Consider the following 13,492-nt stretch of genomic DNA (forward strand, 5'->3'; position numbering starts at 1 on the left):
CAAAACAGTAACAATTTACAAGACTCTTCATGCATGCCTAGCCATCATAAACATAACTGCATAAAATGTTCCATAATAAAAGCAATAAAGAATCAAATTACACAAGGTGAGACTTTCAAAATGTGGGAAAATGTTCAAAATGACCTTGAAATGACCAGTACTCCAAAATGCACATTCCAGATTTTATCTAAAATTAACTATTATGCAAAAAAGGGTAATTCTCAATTAACAATTTAGTAACTAGAAAGATGCACCCTATTACCTTCCTCAGGTTCCGTCTCTTCCTGATCCTCTTCATCTTGGTTACTGTCAGTAACTATATAGAAAACATGCAATTAAAAATGCCATAATAAACTTAAGTGGTGATCACAAAGAAAAGCAAGGAAGTGATTACCATAAAAACTCATGAAAATAGTTACTTTTATTAGGAGGGAGCAATCAGTGACTGAGAGGAGCACAAGGGAAGTTTCTGGGTGCTGGGTGGGAGTATTTCTTTCTTGCCCAGATGGTTGTTTTATGGGTGTGTTTTTGTGATAAACCATGTAACTTCACATCTTTGATATCTCGACTTTTGTGTGTTTATTTCATAGAAAATACATATAAGTAAAAAAGGCTAATAAGGGATGACTAATATGCTCTAATTTTAGAAACAACAGAATTAGAATGAAACACTCTGCAAAGAATCACCTGAACCTTGTGGCTTCAGCTGTACTCACAGTATAACGCACCTGAGATAATCATCTCTACTTCTGGCCAAAACCACCAAGCTTGCTATTATATGACAAACTGGAGCTACCCCTTTTTGTAGATATGCGTAAAAGTCAAAATAAAATTAAATTTTGAGTGAAAAAAAATGTGATGTTGGTAAGGGGCTAAAATTGTAACTAATACAAGGGCTGATGAGACTCACCTGGTTTCTCCCTGGTTTGTGGGATTATACCACTTTTATCTTTGATAGGAAGCAAGTGAATCAGTTCCTTCTCTGGTGCAGTTTGCAGGGTTCTTGGTATTTTTTCATATTTATCTATAACACGCTCATGCTTTCGTTTCTTGGCATGAATAGGCTCACTGCAGGAAAAAAAACTTAATTTTTAGTTTGAATGTATTATTTAAAAAGGAACCTAGAGACCTATCATTTTTAAAGTGCAGAAAAATAAACTAATAACCAAATCTTTAATAGGCATAGAGATATGAACATCTAGACCAGGAACACAGCAGGCATTCAAATAGTAAATGAATAAATGAGTTGTACAGTCTACTGTAAGACTCAACCATAGCTACATTTAGTTTTCCCTTTAGATAAAAAATAGATTTTTTTTTCTTTTGAAGAATAATCCACAGAGCCAAGGGTGACATCATGCTGTTTTACTTTCCCAAAAACCTTCAGAGCATAGCATAGACTTAGGAGATTGAAATACCTAAGTTTAAATTTCAGATTCACTACTTGTGACTACGGGAAAGCATTAGTTTCCTCTCTATAACTGGGAATAATACCTACTTAATAGGGTAATAAAGACTGAGATCATGGACAAAGAGAACAGCATACTTCACCCATTCACTTCATTTCACTATTAAGACTCAAAAGAAATAAAGATACGCACTAGATAAAATCAACTTGTTTTATTCATGAACTCTCTTTATTTAGGAAATAAACTGAATAGGGTTTACTCTTTGTAAACATTGTGTTCAGAGCTGAGCAGCATCTTACCATAACCACTTAAGTAAAATTCACAACCAAGTTTTTAACACTGAAAGGACGTGAGTGATCATAATGTAAATGAAGTATTACCTAGAAGAAAGATCTCTCGTTAGAAAAGATGCTCTTTGTCCTAAATCCTTCATTAACTGTAAGTCATCTTCATCCATCATATCTAAAGGAAGGGCTTCCTCTTCTTCTTCCTCTTCCCTCTCAATCCTTTTACCTATTCCACAAAAAAAAAAAGAAAGAAAGAAAGAAAAAACGAGGAACAAGTATTAGAAATATAGAACTCTGAATTTTTGTGTGTCCAACAGGAAAAGCTTATGCTCCTAATACCTTAGCCCAGTGTTTTCAAACGGGAGCACTACTGACACGCTAGGCAGGACAATTCTCTGTTGTACTTCAGTGTCGTGGGCTAGGCAAAATGATCTCTGAAATTTAAATTCCAGCAGCATTCTTAGGTCACTGTAACAATCAAAAAATAAATGTCTCCACCCATTCTGCAATGTCTTTCAGAGCATCTGAGAAGCAATCAATGACTTAGCCCTTCAGCTCTGTCTGATCTCCAAAGACTTTCCATTCCACTTCAGCCACCCCCTTGCCAGGGCCACACCCCAAACCCTGGCTCACTCCACTCTGACCACAACCTGTTGTCCTTCTGGCTCTCACTCAGTTATTTCACTACACTTCCTGACCAGATATATAGACCTTCAGTTAATCCTACTTAATTTACCAATGTGTTCTATCTTTACTTAGATAGTCGCTTAGTTTGCATGGTTATCACTTCAAACATCCTCCTGTCAATATCCTCAACTACTTCCCCTTCTACATTTTAGGCATTCACATCTAACAAGATTCCAACTACAGATCATTCTAACTACTCTCTTTGTCCCTCATTCTCCTTCTCTCTCTCCCAGTAAAAAATGAATAACCACTAAGTGCCAGCACTGTTCTAACCACTAAGGATCCACCCATAAACAAGCCAATCTTAGCATCTTTCCTAATGAACCTTATAATTGTTCCTGAATTCACTAACACTTGTAAATATCACTATATAAATGTACATGCTGCACAGAATGAAACACTGACCTACCTTAAATGAGTCTGTCATTTCTCAAAACTAACCAGCATTTGATTTATTTCCCTGGTCTACTTTCTCTCTTCCCTAGACTACCTTTTCAAATCTCTGACTATCATCACACTTCTAATCCCATCACCTACATCATTTCATAAGCATCAGAGGATCCAGCTTCCTATGTCACTAAGAAAAGGTATGAGCTAAAAACTCCTGCAGTTTCCCACAATGAATTCAAGAGCATCTGCATCCATCTCTTCCTTTTTCCTTCACATTACACTAGAAGAGGTACTTTTCCTCCTGTGCTCTGGATCTCCAAAGCTCTTGCCTTCACTGGACTTGTTCTACCATTTAAGTCCTCTCTCGCCTTGTATCATCAGCTTCTCCCATCTACTGATTTTATATTAACATTTTAGGATGGTCATTTTCCAGCAGGCAATTCATCAATATCATGCCAAAATTTAAAATATATTCTAAACTAGTTAAACCTTCATACAAGAGAAAAATAAGTGGCTGCTAAGAAAAAATATGAAGAAAGTAGGAAATGAGGATAACTGTATCACTGGCTGCATAGATCTCGTATATCATAGCTAGAATACGGCTCTACCTCAGTCTTAACAGCTGTATAGTATTCCACCATATTGTACATTTATGTTATTTATTTTAACAATCAGTTTTTGGTTGTGGTATTTCTTTGTTTCTCTCTTCCTTTTTTCTTTTTTTTGCCATTATTAACATTAACAATGTTGCAAAGAACATGCTTGGGCATATATACTCTAGGCAAATTTTTTCAAATAATTTTAAAACAAATTCCTAGAAGTGGGATTGTTGGGTCAAAGGAAAGTTCATTTTTTTTTAATCCTTCCTGTGATAGTTTACATGAGTTTATGAGTATACATACATTTTTTTTCCACTCAAATGGTGTAAGCCTACCTCACATGTGGTGATAGCCTATAATTTCAAGTGAGTGAACGCTTCAATACACACTAATTTTCACCTTCTTTTTTAAAATTAAAAATTTATTTTACAGACTATTTCATGTTAGAACATAAAGAGTTTCCTTCTTTTTTTTTGAACTATTCTTCTTTTGGTTTCTAAAACACTGTACAATTCAAGTTTTCTTCCTAATACTCTGGCTCCTTCTCAAACCCCAATACAGGTTTTTCTTCCTCTGTCCGTTTTTTAAATGCTAGGGTTCCTTAAAATTCTGTTTGAAGTTCTCTTTATTCTCTTGCTACACAGTCTCCATGATGATTCTGCCCAAGTCTGAGGCTTCAATTACCATCTATATGCTGATAATTTCCAAAACTATTCTCTCTAACCCAGATCTCTCCCTTGAACCTTATACTCCTATATACAACTGCCTGAGAGACTTCATTTATATGCTCAACATGTAAGAATGAAGAAATCTTTTGTTTTTATTTTTAATATATAATTATTAACACATCATGCTCTTTAAATTCTTCTGAAATTTAGCCAGTAGAGATCTCAAAAAACATCTAACTCAACCACTGCATTTCGCTTATACATGAAATACCTGGAGATTAAATAAGTGACCAGTTAAGGCCACACTGATAGTAAGTAACAAAATCAAGAGAAAAGCTCAAGTTTCCTGACTTCCAGTTCCGTGGCCTTTTATATATCACAATAACATGTTACCAAAGGCTCAAACTAAATAGGTTAGGATAAGAGAATGAGATGGGCATGGGAAGAATGAAGAGTTGGATATAATCAAATGTGAATACCCTGAAAGTACCAGTAACATTGCAGAAAAACTGGTCTGACTCAAAATAGTCACAATCCTTACCTGTTTTGAGTATTTGGGAGTTCCTAAATAGGTTTACAAAGAATAAGCTTGACAATTGCTGCTCAAATTCACTCCAAGTTTCCAAGTGAAAAGAAAGCCAGAAGTCCAGGAAACTAAGTAAACCTTGGCAACACAGCAAAGAATGCCCCAGCGAAAAGTTCCTACCTTAACTAAGTGCCATTCACTAACGGGAAAGTGGCAGTACTGGCATGCTGCCCAACATTTACTTACATGGCTACTCCGAGTTTGTTTTCCTAAGTATGTATTGTATCTTCAGATATACTTTCCAGACAAACTAAAAGCAGGGCTAGCTCTTTCTTACTGTGAATACTGTACTGAAATGTTTTCTCATACTGATTGTGATCCTCATATAGGACTACTCTATTTACTCTTCAGAAGATCTGAGAGCAAGAAGAGTGATTACTAGAAAGCAAAGTTATTCCATGAAGAGCATTTTAGAACAAATCAATGGAAACTGGAGCACGTGAATGCTCTCACAATTACCTGGTCGTTTTTCTTTTGGGTCCTCCAGTGGAACAGGTTTCTTAGACACAGCATCTCTTACAGCTTGCCTTAGTTTCCTCTGTTCTTTTCGGTACTTCTTGAGCGTGCTTTGTTGTTTAAATTGTTTATTTTTTAGCTTGTTTTCAAGTTTGACTTTACTAGTTTTTAGCAACTTCCGAAAGCTGGGGACCTGTTTTTTATTTCTTCTCTAGGAAACAACAACAGGCACACTGCATACTCAGAAATTTATATTACTTCATTTTTAAAATCAGATTAAAGAGAACTGATATATAAATTTCATCGGACCAATTCCGCAACTTTAACGTCTCACAGTCATGGATCTTACACATAAGAGTTAAAACCAAACTATGGCATTAATCCTACAGAATGGCACTAGGTCATCAATTACTCAATCAGAGGTTCTTTCTGTGACCGGAATCCACAGCTGCTCAAAGGAGTCTAAGATTCAAATCACGGTGAAGAACCACCGAGCTACTGGTAAATCGTTATTCAAAGCTAGCTTAACACCTGTAGTTTGGCATACTAAGGGTAAAATGCTGACTGTTTTAACAATAACAACTCGTATTTATGCATCGCTTTACTGTTTTCAAAGTGCTCTTAACTTAGTACCTCTAACAGCCTAGTTAATTAGTAACTGCTGTTATCCTCATATTACTGATGAAGCTACGGCTTAAAAACATAATGTGACTTGTCTAAGACCCTTAAACTAAAGAAAACAAAAATGAATACAGGTCTGTGGATTCCAACTTTCCTGTTGGTGACCGCTCACTCAGAAACTACTTGCTTTCCTATCTCCTTATACTTCAGGCGGGACGGGGCGGGGAAATGGACTCGTTTCAGGTCTCAATTCTCATGGCGGCCCCCTGAAGCCAAGCGCTCACGGTGAGCCACTACGGAGGAGCCAAGTCTAAGGGCAGGGAAGCTGACAGCTCTTAGAGCCAGGAGGGAGCCCCTAATCTAGGCCACCATCCTCCATATAAGGGCGAAAACCCGCCGAAAACCTACACCAAGCAGTGACCGTCAGGCAAAGGAGCCCTTAGCTGAGGAGACCAGGGTTCTGGAGACACTTACGGCTTTCATCCTGAAGTCTGCAGGTAGTCCCGGCCGGACAAATCCACCAGGCGCAGCTGTAACCCGCGATCCCGAAAGGACGACACACGTGCGGAACCAGCAACACAGTGCAAGCCGGAAGCTACCTCTAGCCCCAGCCCCTCTCAATCCGCCGCCGCCGGAAATGGGGGCGGGACTTCCGTAGACAGGGGCGGGCGCGCGCCCTCTCGCGGTTGCGTTCTTGCGGCCCTGGGCCCGAGGCGCCCGGGTTTGCACGCTCCTGACGGAACGCTGAACCGCCAAAGGCGAGTGGTCCCCAGGGGTTACTTTACAGGGTCTCTGAATATTTGATTCCCGTCCTATTTCCTTAAAATTCTTCAGGAAATCGGGCTCCTTCTCTTAGAACGAAAGGACTTGATTTTTTTTCAGTCACCTTGCTGCATTTTGTGCCTCTCCTCATGTTCAGCTTGTTGTAGGAGGTAGCTCGTCTCATCTTTCTGCTGTAGGTTCCAATTTTTGTAGTCAGCTTTCCTCCCGTAAAGTCGCGAGGACAGAGAAGAGCTTACTCTTTTTGTGTAATACCCGCCCTCTCGCCTGGCCCTCGGTAGGCCCTATGGGCGTGTTTGTGGAATGGCTAATGATTTCTCAGGACCTTCCGGCACTCAAAAGTCTCTGATTCTTAATGTTTTACTTTGAAACACTTTTTGCCTTAATTTCAACCATTGTCTGGTAAAGAGTTAAATCAGTTATGACTGCATTTCAGTATTTTACATCTGTTACCTTTCTGTAAATTCTGTCTGCTTAGTAATTTCGCCAAAGCCGTTAGTTTTAATAGGATGATTTATGCATTGCGAGAATATGTTTTTCAAAATGGTTCAAAGATTTTTTTTGATGAATAAATTTAAGAATTCCACTTCGGATTATTAATAAAATAAAAATAATTTAGAAATCTGTGATGCTGAACGCATCCCTGACACTGAGTCTGGCGGAGCATTCCTGAGCCAGGGGAGAAAAGCCAGCAGAGGCTCAAAAGATTCTGAGCTCCCTAGTGGGTTGGTCTTAAAGAGATTGAGACCAATTGCTAGATCGCATTTCAAAGACCAAGAATCTCATTCCATCTGGAACTCTTCTTTCCCTCCCTTCCAGCTTCCCCCAATTTCCCTGTTGCTCTCTCTTCTTCCGCACACACTCTCAGAAACAGCAGAACCTGTCCCACTGGGGTATTACTTCATCAAATTGAAAACATTAGCCTGTGCTCTTCCCAAGTGTCTGAATTCCTTTCCAAACATAACAACTTATTTGTGGTCACTCCTATCCTTTCAGCCTTCCCTCCAGTCTCTCCAAGGGTGAGACATCCCCATTTCAATTCAAAACCAACTTCTCCCAGCTTCCTCAGACTCCTGTATCACTAATTATCCCTTCTCTTCTGTATGGATCTTTCTCCTTGGCCTGTAAATATATTCAGATTTCTTCCATCCTTAATTTTTTTTCCAATGACCCCATCTCCTTTTTTTTCTCTGTCTTTTTTTAAAATTTAAGAATATTTGACCCATCTCCTTTTGTTTACTGTTTTATTTTCCTCCTTCCCTGCTTGTGTTTACTTACAAAAAAACGTAGTTTTTTTCCTGGTGTCTCCTCTTACTCTTCTCTAGTATCACAGCCCAAGCTTGTGCTAGCTTTTTTAAGAATTAAATCATACTCTTGGCACATTTTAAGTTTATAATCAACTAAAACTTTTGGATCATTTTTAAGCAATTGTTGCCAAGCTAAATTTCTCCCATCTTGAATTTGAGCAAACTATTTTTTAAACTCAACAAATGGAAGTTTACATGATTCCTACAAATGTAATCTGGTTTTTCAGTTATATCATTCCCAGCTTTGTGTCATCTCCCATTCAGTCAATCCACTGCTGAGCTCAGTTTGGGCTGTAGACCCTTGGATCTTCCACAGCTTTCCTGGACACTTGGGCTAAGAAGAGTCACTGGGCTACCCCAAACTGTCTCCACAGGGATTGTCCCAAGAGATTCCTGTGAGCCCTTTTGAGATTCTTCCCATAAAATTCCACTGAAATTGCTCTCATTAAGATCACCAAAAACTTCCAAGTTGTGAAATTTTTTTAAGTGTACGTGGATTAGATTTCTTTCTTTTCTTTTCTTTTTTCTTTTTTTTTTTTTTTTTTTTGGTAACCTCACTAGATCTCTCTGCTGCATTTCTCCTTTCTCACATTAGAATTTTGACTCTGTTGACTCCCCTAACAGTCTCTTCTCCAGGTTCTCCTCTTTCCATTCCTCTTCCTCCTGACTTTTCAACGCAGGTGATTCTCGGGGTTCTACTCTTGGCCTACTTTTCTACTTTTCTTCTTGCTCTACTTGCTCTTCAGGCATGATCTCATTCATCTACCAACTGCAGAGACTCCCAAATAGTTTGTCCAGTCCATACCTCTCCCTCAAGCTTCAGTCTTGTAGCCACCTACTTCCTGGATATCTCCATGGAACATCAAATCACCGTGTTCAAAACCAAATTATATTCTTCACTTGTGCCTCTTCCAGCAGTCCCTATTTCATTCATTTACCCATAGCTAGAATCCTGACATTCCAGAGATCTTTGGAAATAAGCCATGGCTTTCTTGGACATTCACCATATTACAGTTCTTCTGTTTTCTACCAGCAAACTGCTTTGAAAACTGTCACTAGGTGGTCATAGGACAATAAGGCTTCTGGTGTTCCTGTCCCACAAGATAATTTATACAAGTTACAACAAGGGACATTGAAGAAACTAAAAGTGCATAACAGTCTCAAAGTAGATGCTTCATGTATCCTTATGAGAAATTACTAAGTGGGACCAGATTATAAATGTAAATCTCCAAAGTCCCAACATCAAGAACTTGAAAATGGATATGTTATGACCTCTACCTTTGACAATGTTAAAATATAGTTAAGAAAAAAATATATATATATAGTTAGAAAGATAATTATGTGTGACCAAATAGAGACTAATAAGAGATTGCATAGGTGCTAAAAAAGATGAAAGAAAGCTACTTTGGAAGAAAAGACAGAGCAGTGTATACGTAAATGGAATACCCTTATGGAAAGGACAAAGTTCAGATACGTGGGTAATATTTTCTAAGCAAGGTTACACAGGTAGTGCAAATAATTTATATTGTGGGTCATCAGGAAATTAGGCTAAAAGAGCTAATAATAATTAAAACTAATGATTAAGTATTCAATTAAATTTTTTTAATTTTTATTTTTTATTTAGATATTTACATTTGCAAGCTTGTTTTTTGTTTTTGTGGGGAGATGATTAGATTTATTTATTTTTAATGGAGGTACTGGAAATTGAACCTAAGACCTTGTGCATGCTAGACATGCACTTTACCACTGAGCTCTACCCTTCCCCGCTCAATTTAAAATTGTTAACAAAAAAACTAAATAATAACAAAAAATAAAATAATAATGTAGCAGGTGTTTTTGTTGTCCCAGTGACATCCTCTCAGCACTTGTCATTCCTTACATGCCAGAAAAAAGTCCTCTGCAAGTACTTGAATCTTTTCACTTGAAGACTTTTTCTCAACTCCTGCAGGGCAGGCTAAAAGTGCCAAGAGGTTTTCACCCCTGAGAGCAGCCTTCATCCGATGACAAATGGAAGCTCATGGATAAATACATGGCTGAGAAAAGTGTTTTCCAAAGACATCATAGACCCAAAGGTGTGATGATTAAGTTAAGATTCTTGTGATGGGGAGATTCATTCTGGACCATCCAGGTGGGCCCTAAATGCAATCACTTGTGTTCCTGTAAGAGCTAAGCAGAGAGAGACTTCACACAGACATAAGAGGAGGAAGCAATGTGGCCACAGAGGCCGAGTGTGTCGAGCGGTAGCCACCAGAAGAGGGAAGAGGCTGGGAACAGTCTTCCCTGGAGCCTCTGCAGGGAGGATGGCCCTGCTGACTGCATGATTCCAGTCATACTGATTTCAGACTTCTGGCCTCTAGACCTGTGAGTGAATAAGTTTCTGTTGTTTTCTGCCTCCAGATTTATGGTAATTTGTTACAGGGGCCATAGAGCACTAACACACCAATATTTATACTAATAAATATATCCATGTTTTCATTCCCCAGAGACAGGACAACTCTGAGGCATCTTGCACATTGTCTCCAGGAGTCTGCAAAAGGACTGAGCCCCATCTGCAGAGGTAATCCATATCCATTCTATTACCATCCTTCTCTTCCTTGTCTCACGTCCCAACCCTGCCATCAGTGGCTCCTGGTCTCTCCTTCAAAACAAACCACGAATACTCCAATCCTTGTATATTAGTTTCCTGGAGCTGCTGTAGCAAAGTACCACAAATTGTGTGGTTTAAAACAACAGACATTTATTCTCTCATGGTTGTGGAGTCTAGAAGTTGGAAATAAATGTGTTGCTGCAGTTAGTTCCTTGTTAGGGCTCTGAGGAGAAAACTATTCTGTGCTCCTCTCTTAGCTTCTGGTGATGGCTGGCAACCCATGGTGTTCTTTCGTTTCTAAATGCATCACTCTAATCTCTGCCTCCACCTTTACATAGTATTCTCCCTGTGTCTCTGTTGCCTTCACCAGCCATCTTCCTGTCATATAAGGTCACTAGTTAGATTAGGGACCCATTCTGATGAACTTATCTCAACTTCATTACATCCGCAAAGACCCTATTTCCAAATAAAGTCACATACATAGTACTGGGGGTTAGGATGTTAACGTCTTTTGAGGGGGCACATAATTCAACCCATAACACATTGACGAAGGGTCAGATTTGAGGGACCCCCAACCTAAGACAGTTATCACTTACTAAGCACTTTTTGTATATCTCTAAACATAAATTATTTTGTTTAATTCTCAACAATCTTATGAGATAAATATTAGCTCCATTTTAAAGTTAACAAACCTAAGGATTAGATATTATAGTGTAATCAAGTGTGTCTTAGGCCAGGTGGGAAATATAATAAGATTTCAGTCCCACCAGTGAGAGTGGTTTTTAGAAAAAGGGATCAAATACCTAAGCTCTTTTTCTAATCTGCCATATTACAGATCAGGAAACAATTAAAGAAGAATTTTCCTGGAGTAGTGATATAAGTTCTCTACTACTTAAGATTTTTATTGATAAATTAAACTTCTAAGACCTAATGTTACCTGTTTCTTTACTTGCATTGGCCATTCTGAACCACTTTATTTACTCATTACTTTCAAAAATCTCTGGGAAAGGGAAGTAGATTCCATGCACAAAGTCATGTACAGTTTCTAACAGTCCCTTTGGCAGCAATAGTTGCTCACTCTTCTGCCTGTACCAGACTCTGCTAGGAGCTCTCGGTGAAACAATGTTCTGCAAAACAAGGATGCATTGTTTCTGCTTCTGTTCTAAAGCTGCTGGGAAGTATGCTGAGCAGGGAAGAGACTATAATGAAACCAACATCTAAGGTATTCTATATACCATTCTCACATCTCTCACAATGCTGCTCCTGTTGATTCTAATATTCTCTACTCCATCTGTCACCAAAGGTCAAGTCCTTCCTCCGGTTACAAGTTTGGAAATACTTCCACTTGTGGATTTATCTACATACACCCTGAAGACCTGCTTAGGTGACATGTATGCTTCTGATTGTTGTCCTTCATTTTTTCAAATGGATACTTCTGATTATAACTTAAATCCACTTGGGTGAATAAATCGATACATAAGTGAAATCAGGATATTTATGAATACATTGATGAGAGGTCTGGATGGTCCAAAATATCAATTCCTACATCTGTCCTACCAGAAAGAAGATAAAGATCTGCCCCTAATGAATCTCTTTCTTGGGCCCACAAGGAGTAAAAGGACTTTTTAATGTTCTATTTAGGATTTTTAACATCCAGAAAAAAAGGGAATCAGTGGCTTTTGGAGGTGACAAAAATGGGCAGTGGAGGAGGGGAAGGAGGTAAGTGAAAGAGATTCCAAAACAGCTAGGCTTTCAACATAATATAATGATGTGTGTGTATCATAATGTAACGATACTTTCAGTAAATGTGTGAGTTACATATATTTGCTTGGCAAACTACCCTAAAAGTTAGCAACTTAAAACAATAATAAACATTTATTATTTCACACAGCTTTTGTGGGTCTGGAGTTTAGGGGGTGGTTTTGCAGGATGGTTCTGTTTCTGGAAGTTGCAATCTAGTTGTTGGCCAAGGCTGCAGTCACCTGAAGACTTTACTGAGCTCAAGAATTAACTTCTAAGATGGCTCACTTGTATAACTCCTGGCGAGAAACATCAGTTCCTTACTGGCTGTTGGCAAGAAGCTTCAGTTTCTCTCTATGTGAACCTTCCCACAGGGCTGCTTGAATGTCTTCATAAAGTAGTAGCTGGCTTCCCCCAGAGCAAGTTATCCAAGAGAGAGCAAGGGGTAAGCTCTAATGCCTTTTAAGATCTAGTCTTGGAAGTCATTACTTCCACTGTTCAGTTTGTTATAAGTGAGTCACTTAATTCAGACCACTCTCAATGATAGGGGAATTAGAATTCACTTTTTTGAAGGGAAGAATCAAGGAATTTATGAATACATTTTAAAAAACGTCAGTGTTGGGTTCAGTGAATATTTATTGAGCATCTTTAATGGAATCTGGGTAGGCACTAGAATTTAAACACAAATTATTCTCCTGTCACCTATGACTACAGAAATCAGAGTTTTTATGTAGATAGACAGGAGGCAACTTTAGATTATAGGCCATAACATGACTATGATAGGTTCAAAGCTGAATGGATGTGAAGATGAGATCTAAATCATGGAGAACATGAGGGACTGATTTTCTCCTGAACAAATCAGGAAGGATATTTTGTAACCTGTGTGATGGTCCATTCAGAAAACCTCAAAGGACCTGAACTGAGAACTGAATACCAAAGTACAGAAGCAGTGACTTACTCCATCTCCTAAGCCCAGACACCGAGGTTATTACTTTATATCTACAAATAATCAATAAATATTTGCAGGTTTGTTGAGTTAAATTTAGCTGATGGATTAAGGTGAACCCTAAGTATAAACTTAGATACACAATCTGATTGTTACAGATTTTGATTACTATGTTTCTTCTGGGTATTTTCTGTTACTTATGTCTTTGGCATGGTCAGCTCTTTTCTCCAGAATTTAGAGCAGTCACATAGGCACAAACCAGAGGCTCATGGGCCAAATTCTGCCGGCGGAATAGTTTTGTTTGGTTAAAATTGTGCGTGTGTTTGTGTGTGTGAGATATTTTTCATTGATTTTTGAATTGTACACTCAATATGCACCCTCTCGTTCCCCCATGGTCCCACTCCCTCCTGTTGTCTGACATCCATCAGC

At 38.5% G+C, this 13,492-nt stretch overlaps 2 protein-coding genes across 5 annotated transcripts in view; one reads left to right on the forward strand and one right to left on the reverse strand.

Moving 5' to 3' along the window:
- NOC3L (NOC3 like DNA replication regulator) overlaps positions 1-6,299 on the reverse strand; it is a 42,229-nt gene extending 35,930 nt beyond the window's left edge. For all 3 annotated transcript variants that reach the window (XM_072971653.1, XM_006211020.4, XM_072971652.1), the window contains exons 1-5: positions 6,178-6,299; positions 5,086-5,293; positions 1,790-1,922; positions 911-1,068; positions 263-316 (exon numbers count right to left, since the gene is read on the reverse strand). In XM_072971653.1, the coding sequence (XP_072827754.1) occupies positions 263-316; positions 911-1,068; positions 1,790-1,922; positions 5,086-5,293; positions 6,178-6,186 (562 nt within the window). In that variant the 5' untranslated portion in view covers positions 6,187-6,299. The remainder of the gene's footprint in view (positions 1-262; positions 317-910; positions 1,069-1,789; positions 1,923-5,085; positions 5,294-6,177) is intronic.
- A 75-nt stretch (positions 6,300-6,374) lies between these two features.
- The window catches only part of TBC1D12 (TBC1 domain family member 12), a 94,584-nt gene continuing 87,466 nt past the window's right edge, over positions 6,375-13,492 (forward strand). Inside the window, exons 1-4 of one of the 2 annotated variants that reach the window (XM_072971647.1) lie at positions 6,375-6,461; positions 9,739-9,862; positions 9,955-10,151; positions 10,274-10,347. In XM_072971647.1, coding sequence (XP_072827748.1) covers positions 10,000-10,151; positions 10,274-10,347 — 226 coding nt within the window. In that variant the 5' untranslated portion in view covers positions 6,375-6,461; positions 9,739-9,862; positions 9,955-9,999. The remainder of the gene's footprint in view (positions 6,462-9,738; positions 9,863-9,954; positions 10,152-10,273; positions 10,348-13,492) is intronic. The other variant, XM_072971650.1, reaches the window with a different exon arrangement.

The sequence above is a fragment of the Vicugna pacos genome, chromosome 11 (genome assembly GCF_048564905.1).
Source record: "Vicugna pacos chromosome 11, VicPac4, whole genome shotgun sequence".
In the NCBI taxonomy this organism is placed as follows: domain Eukaryota; kingdom Metazoa; phylum Chordata; class Mammalia; order Artiodactyla; family Camelidae; genus Vicugna; species Vicugna pacos.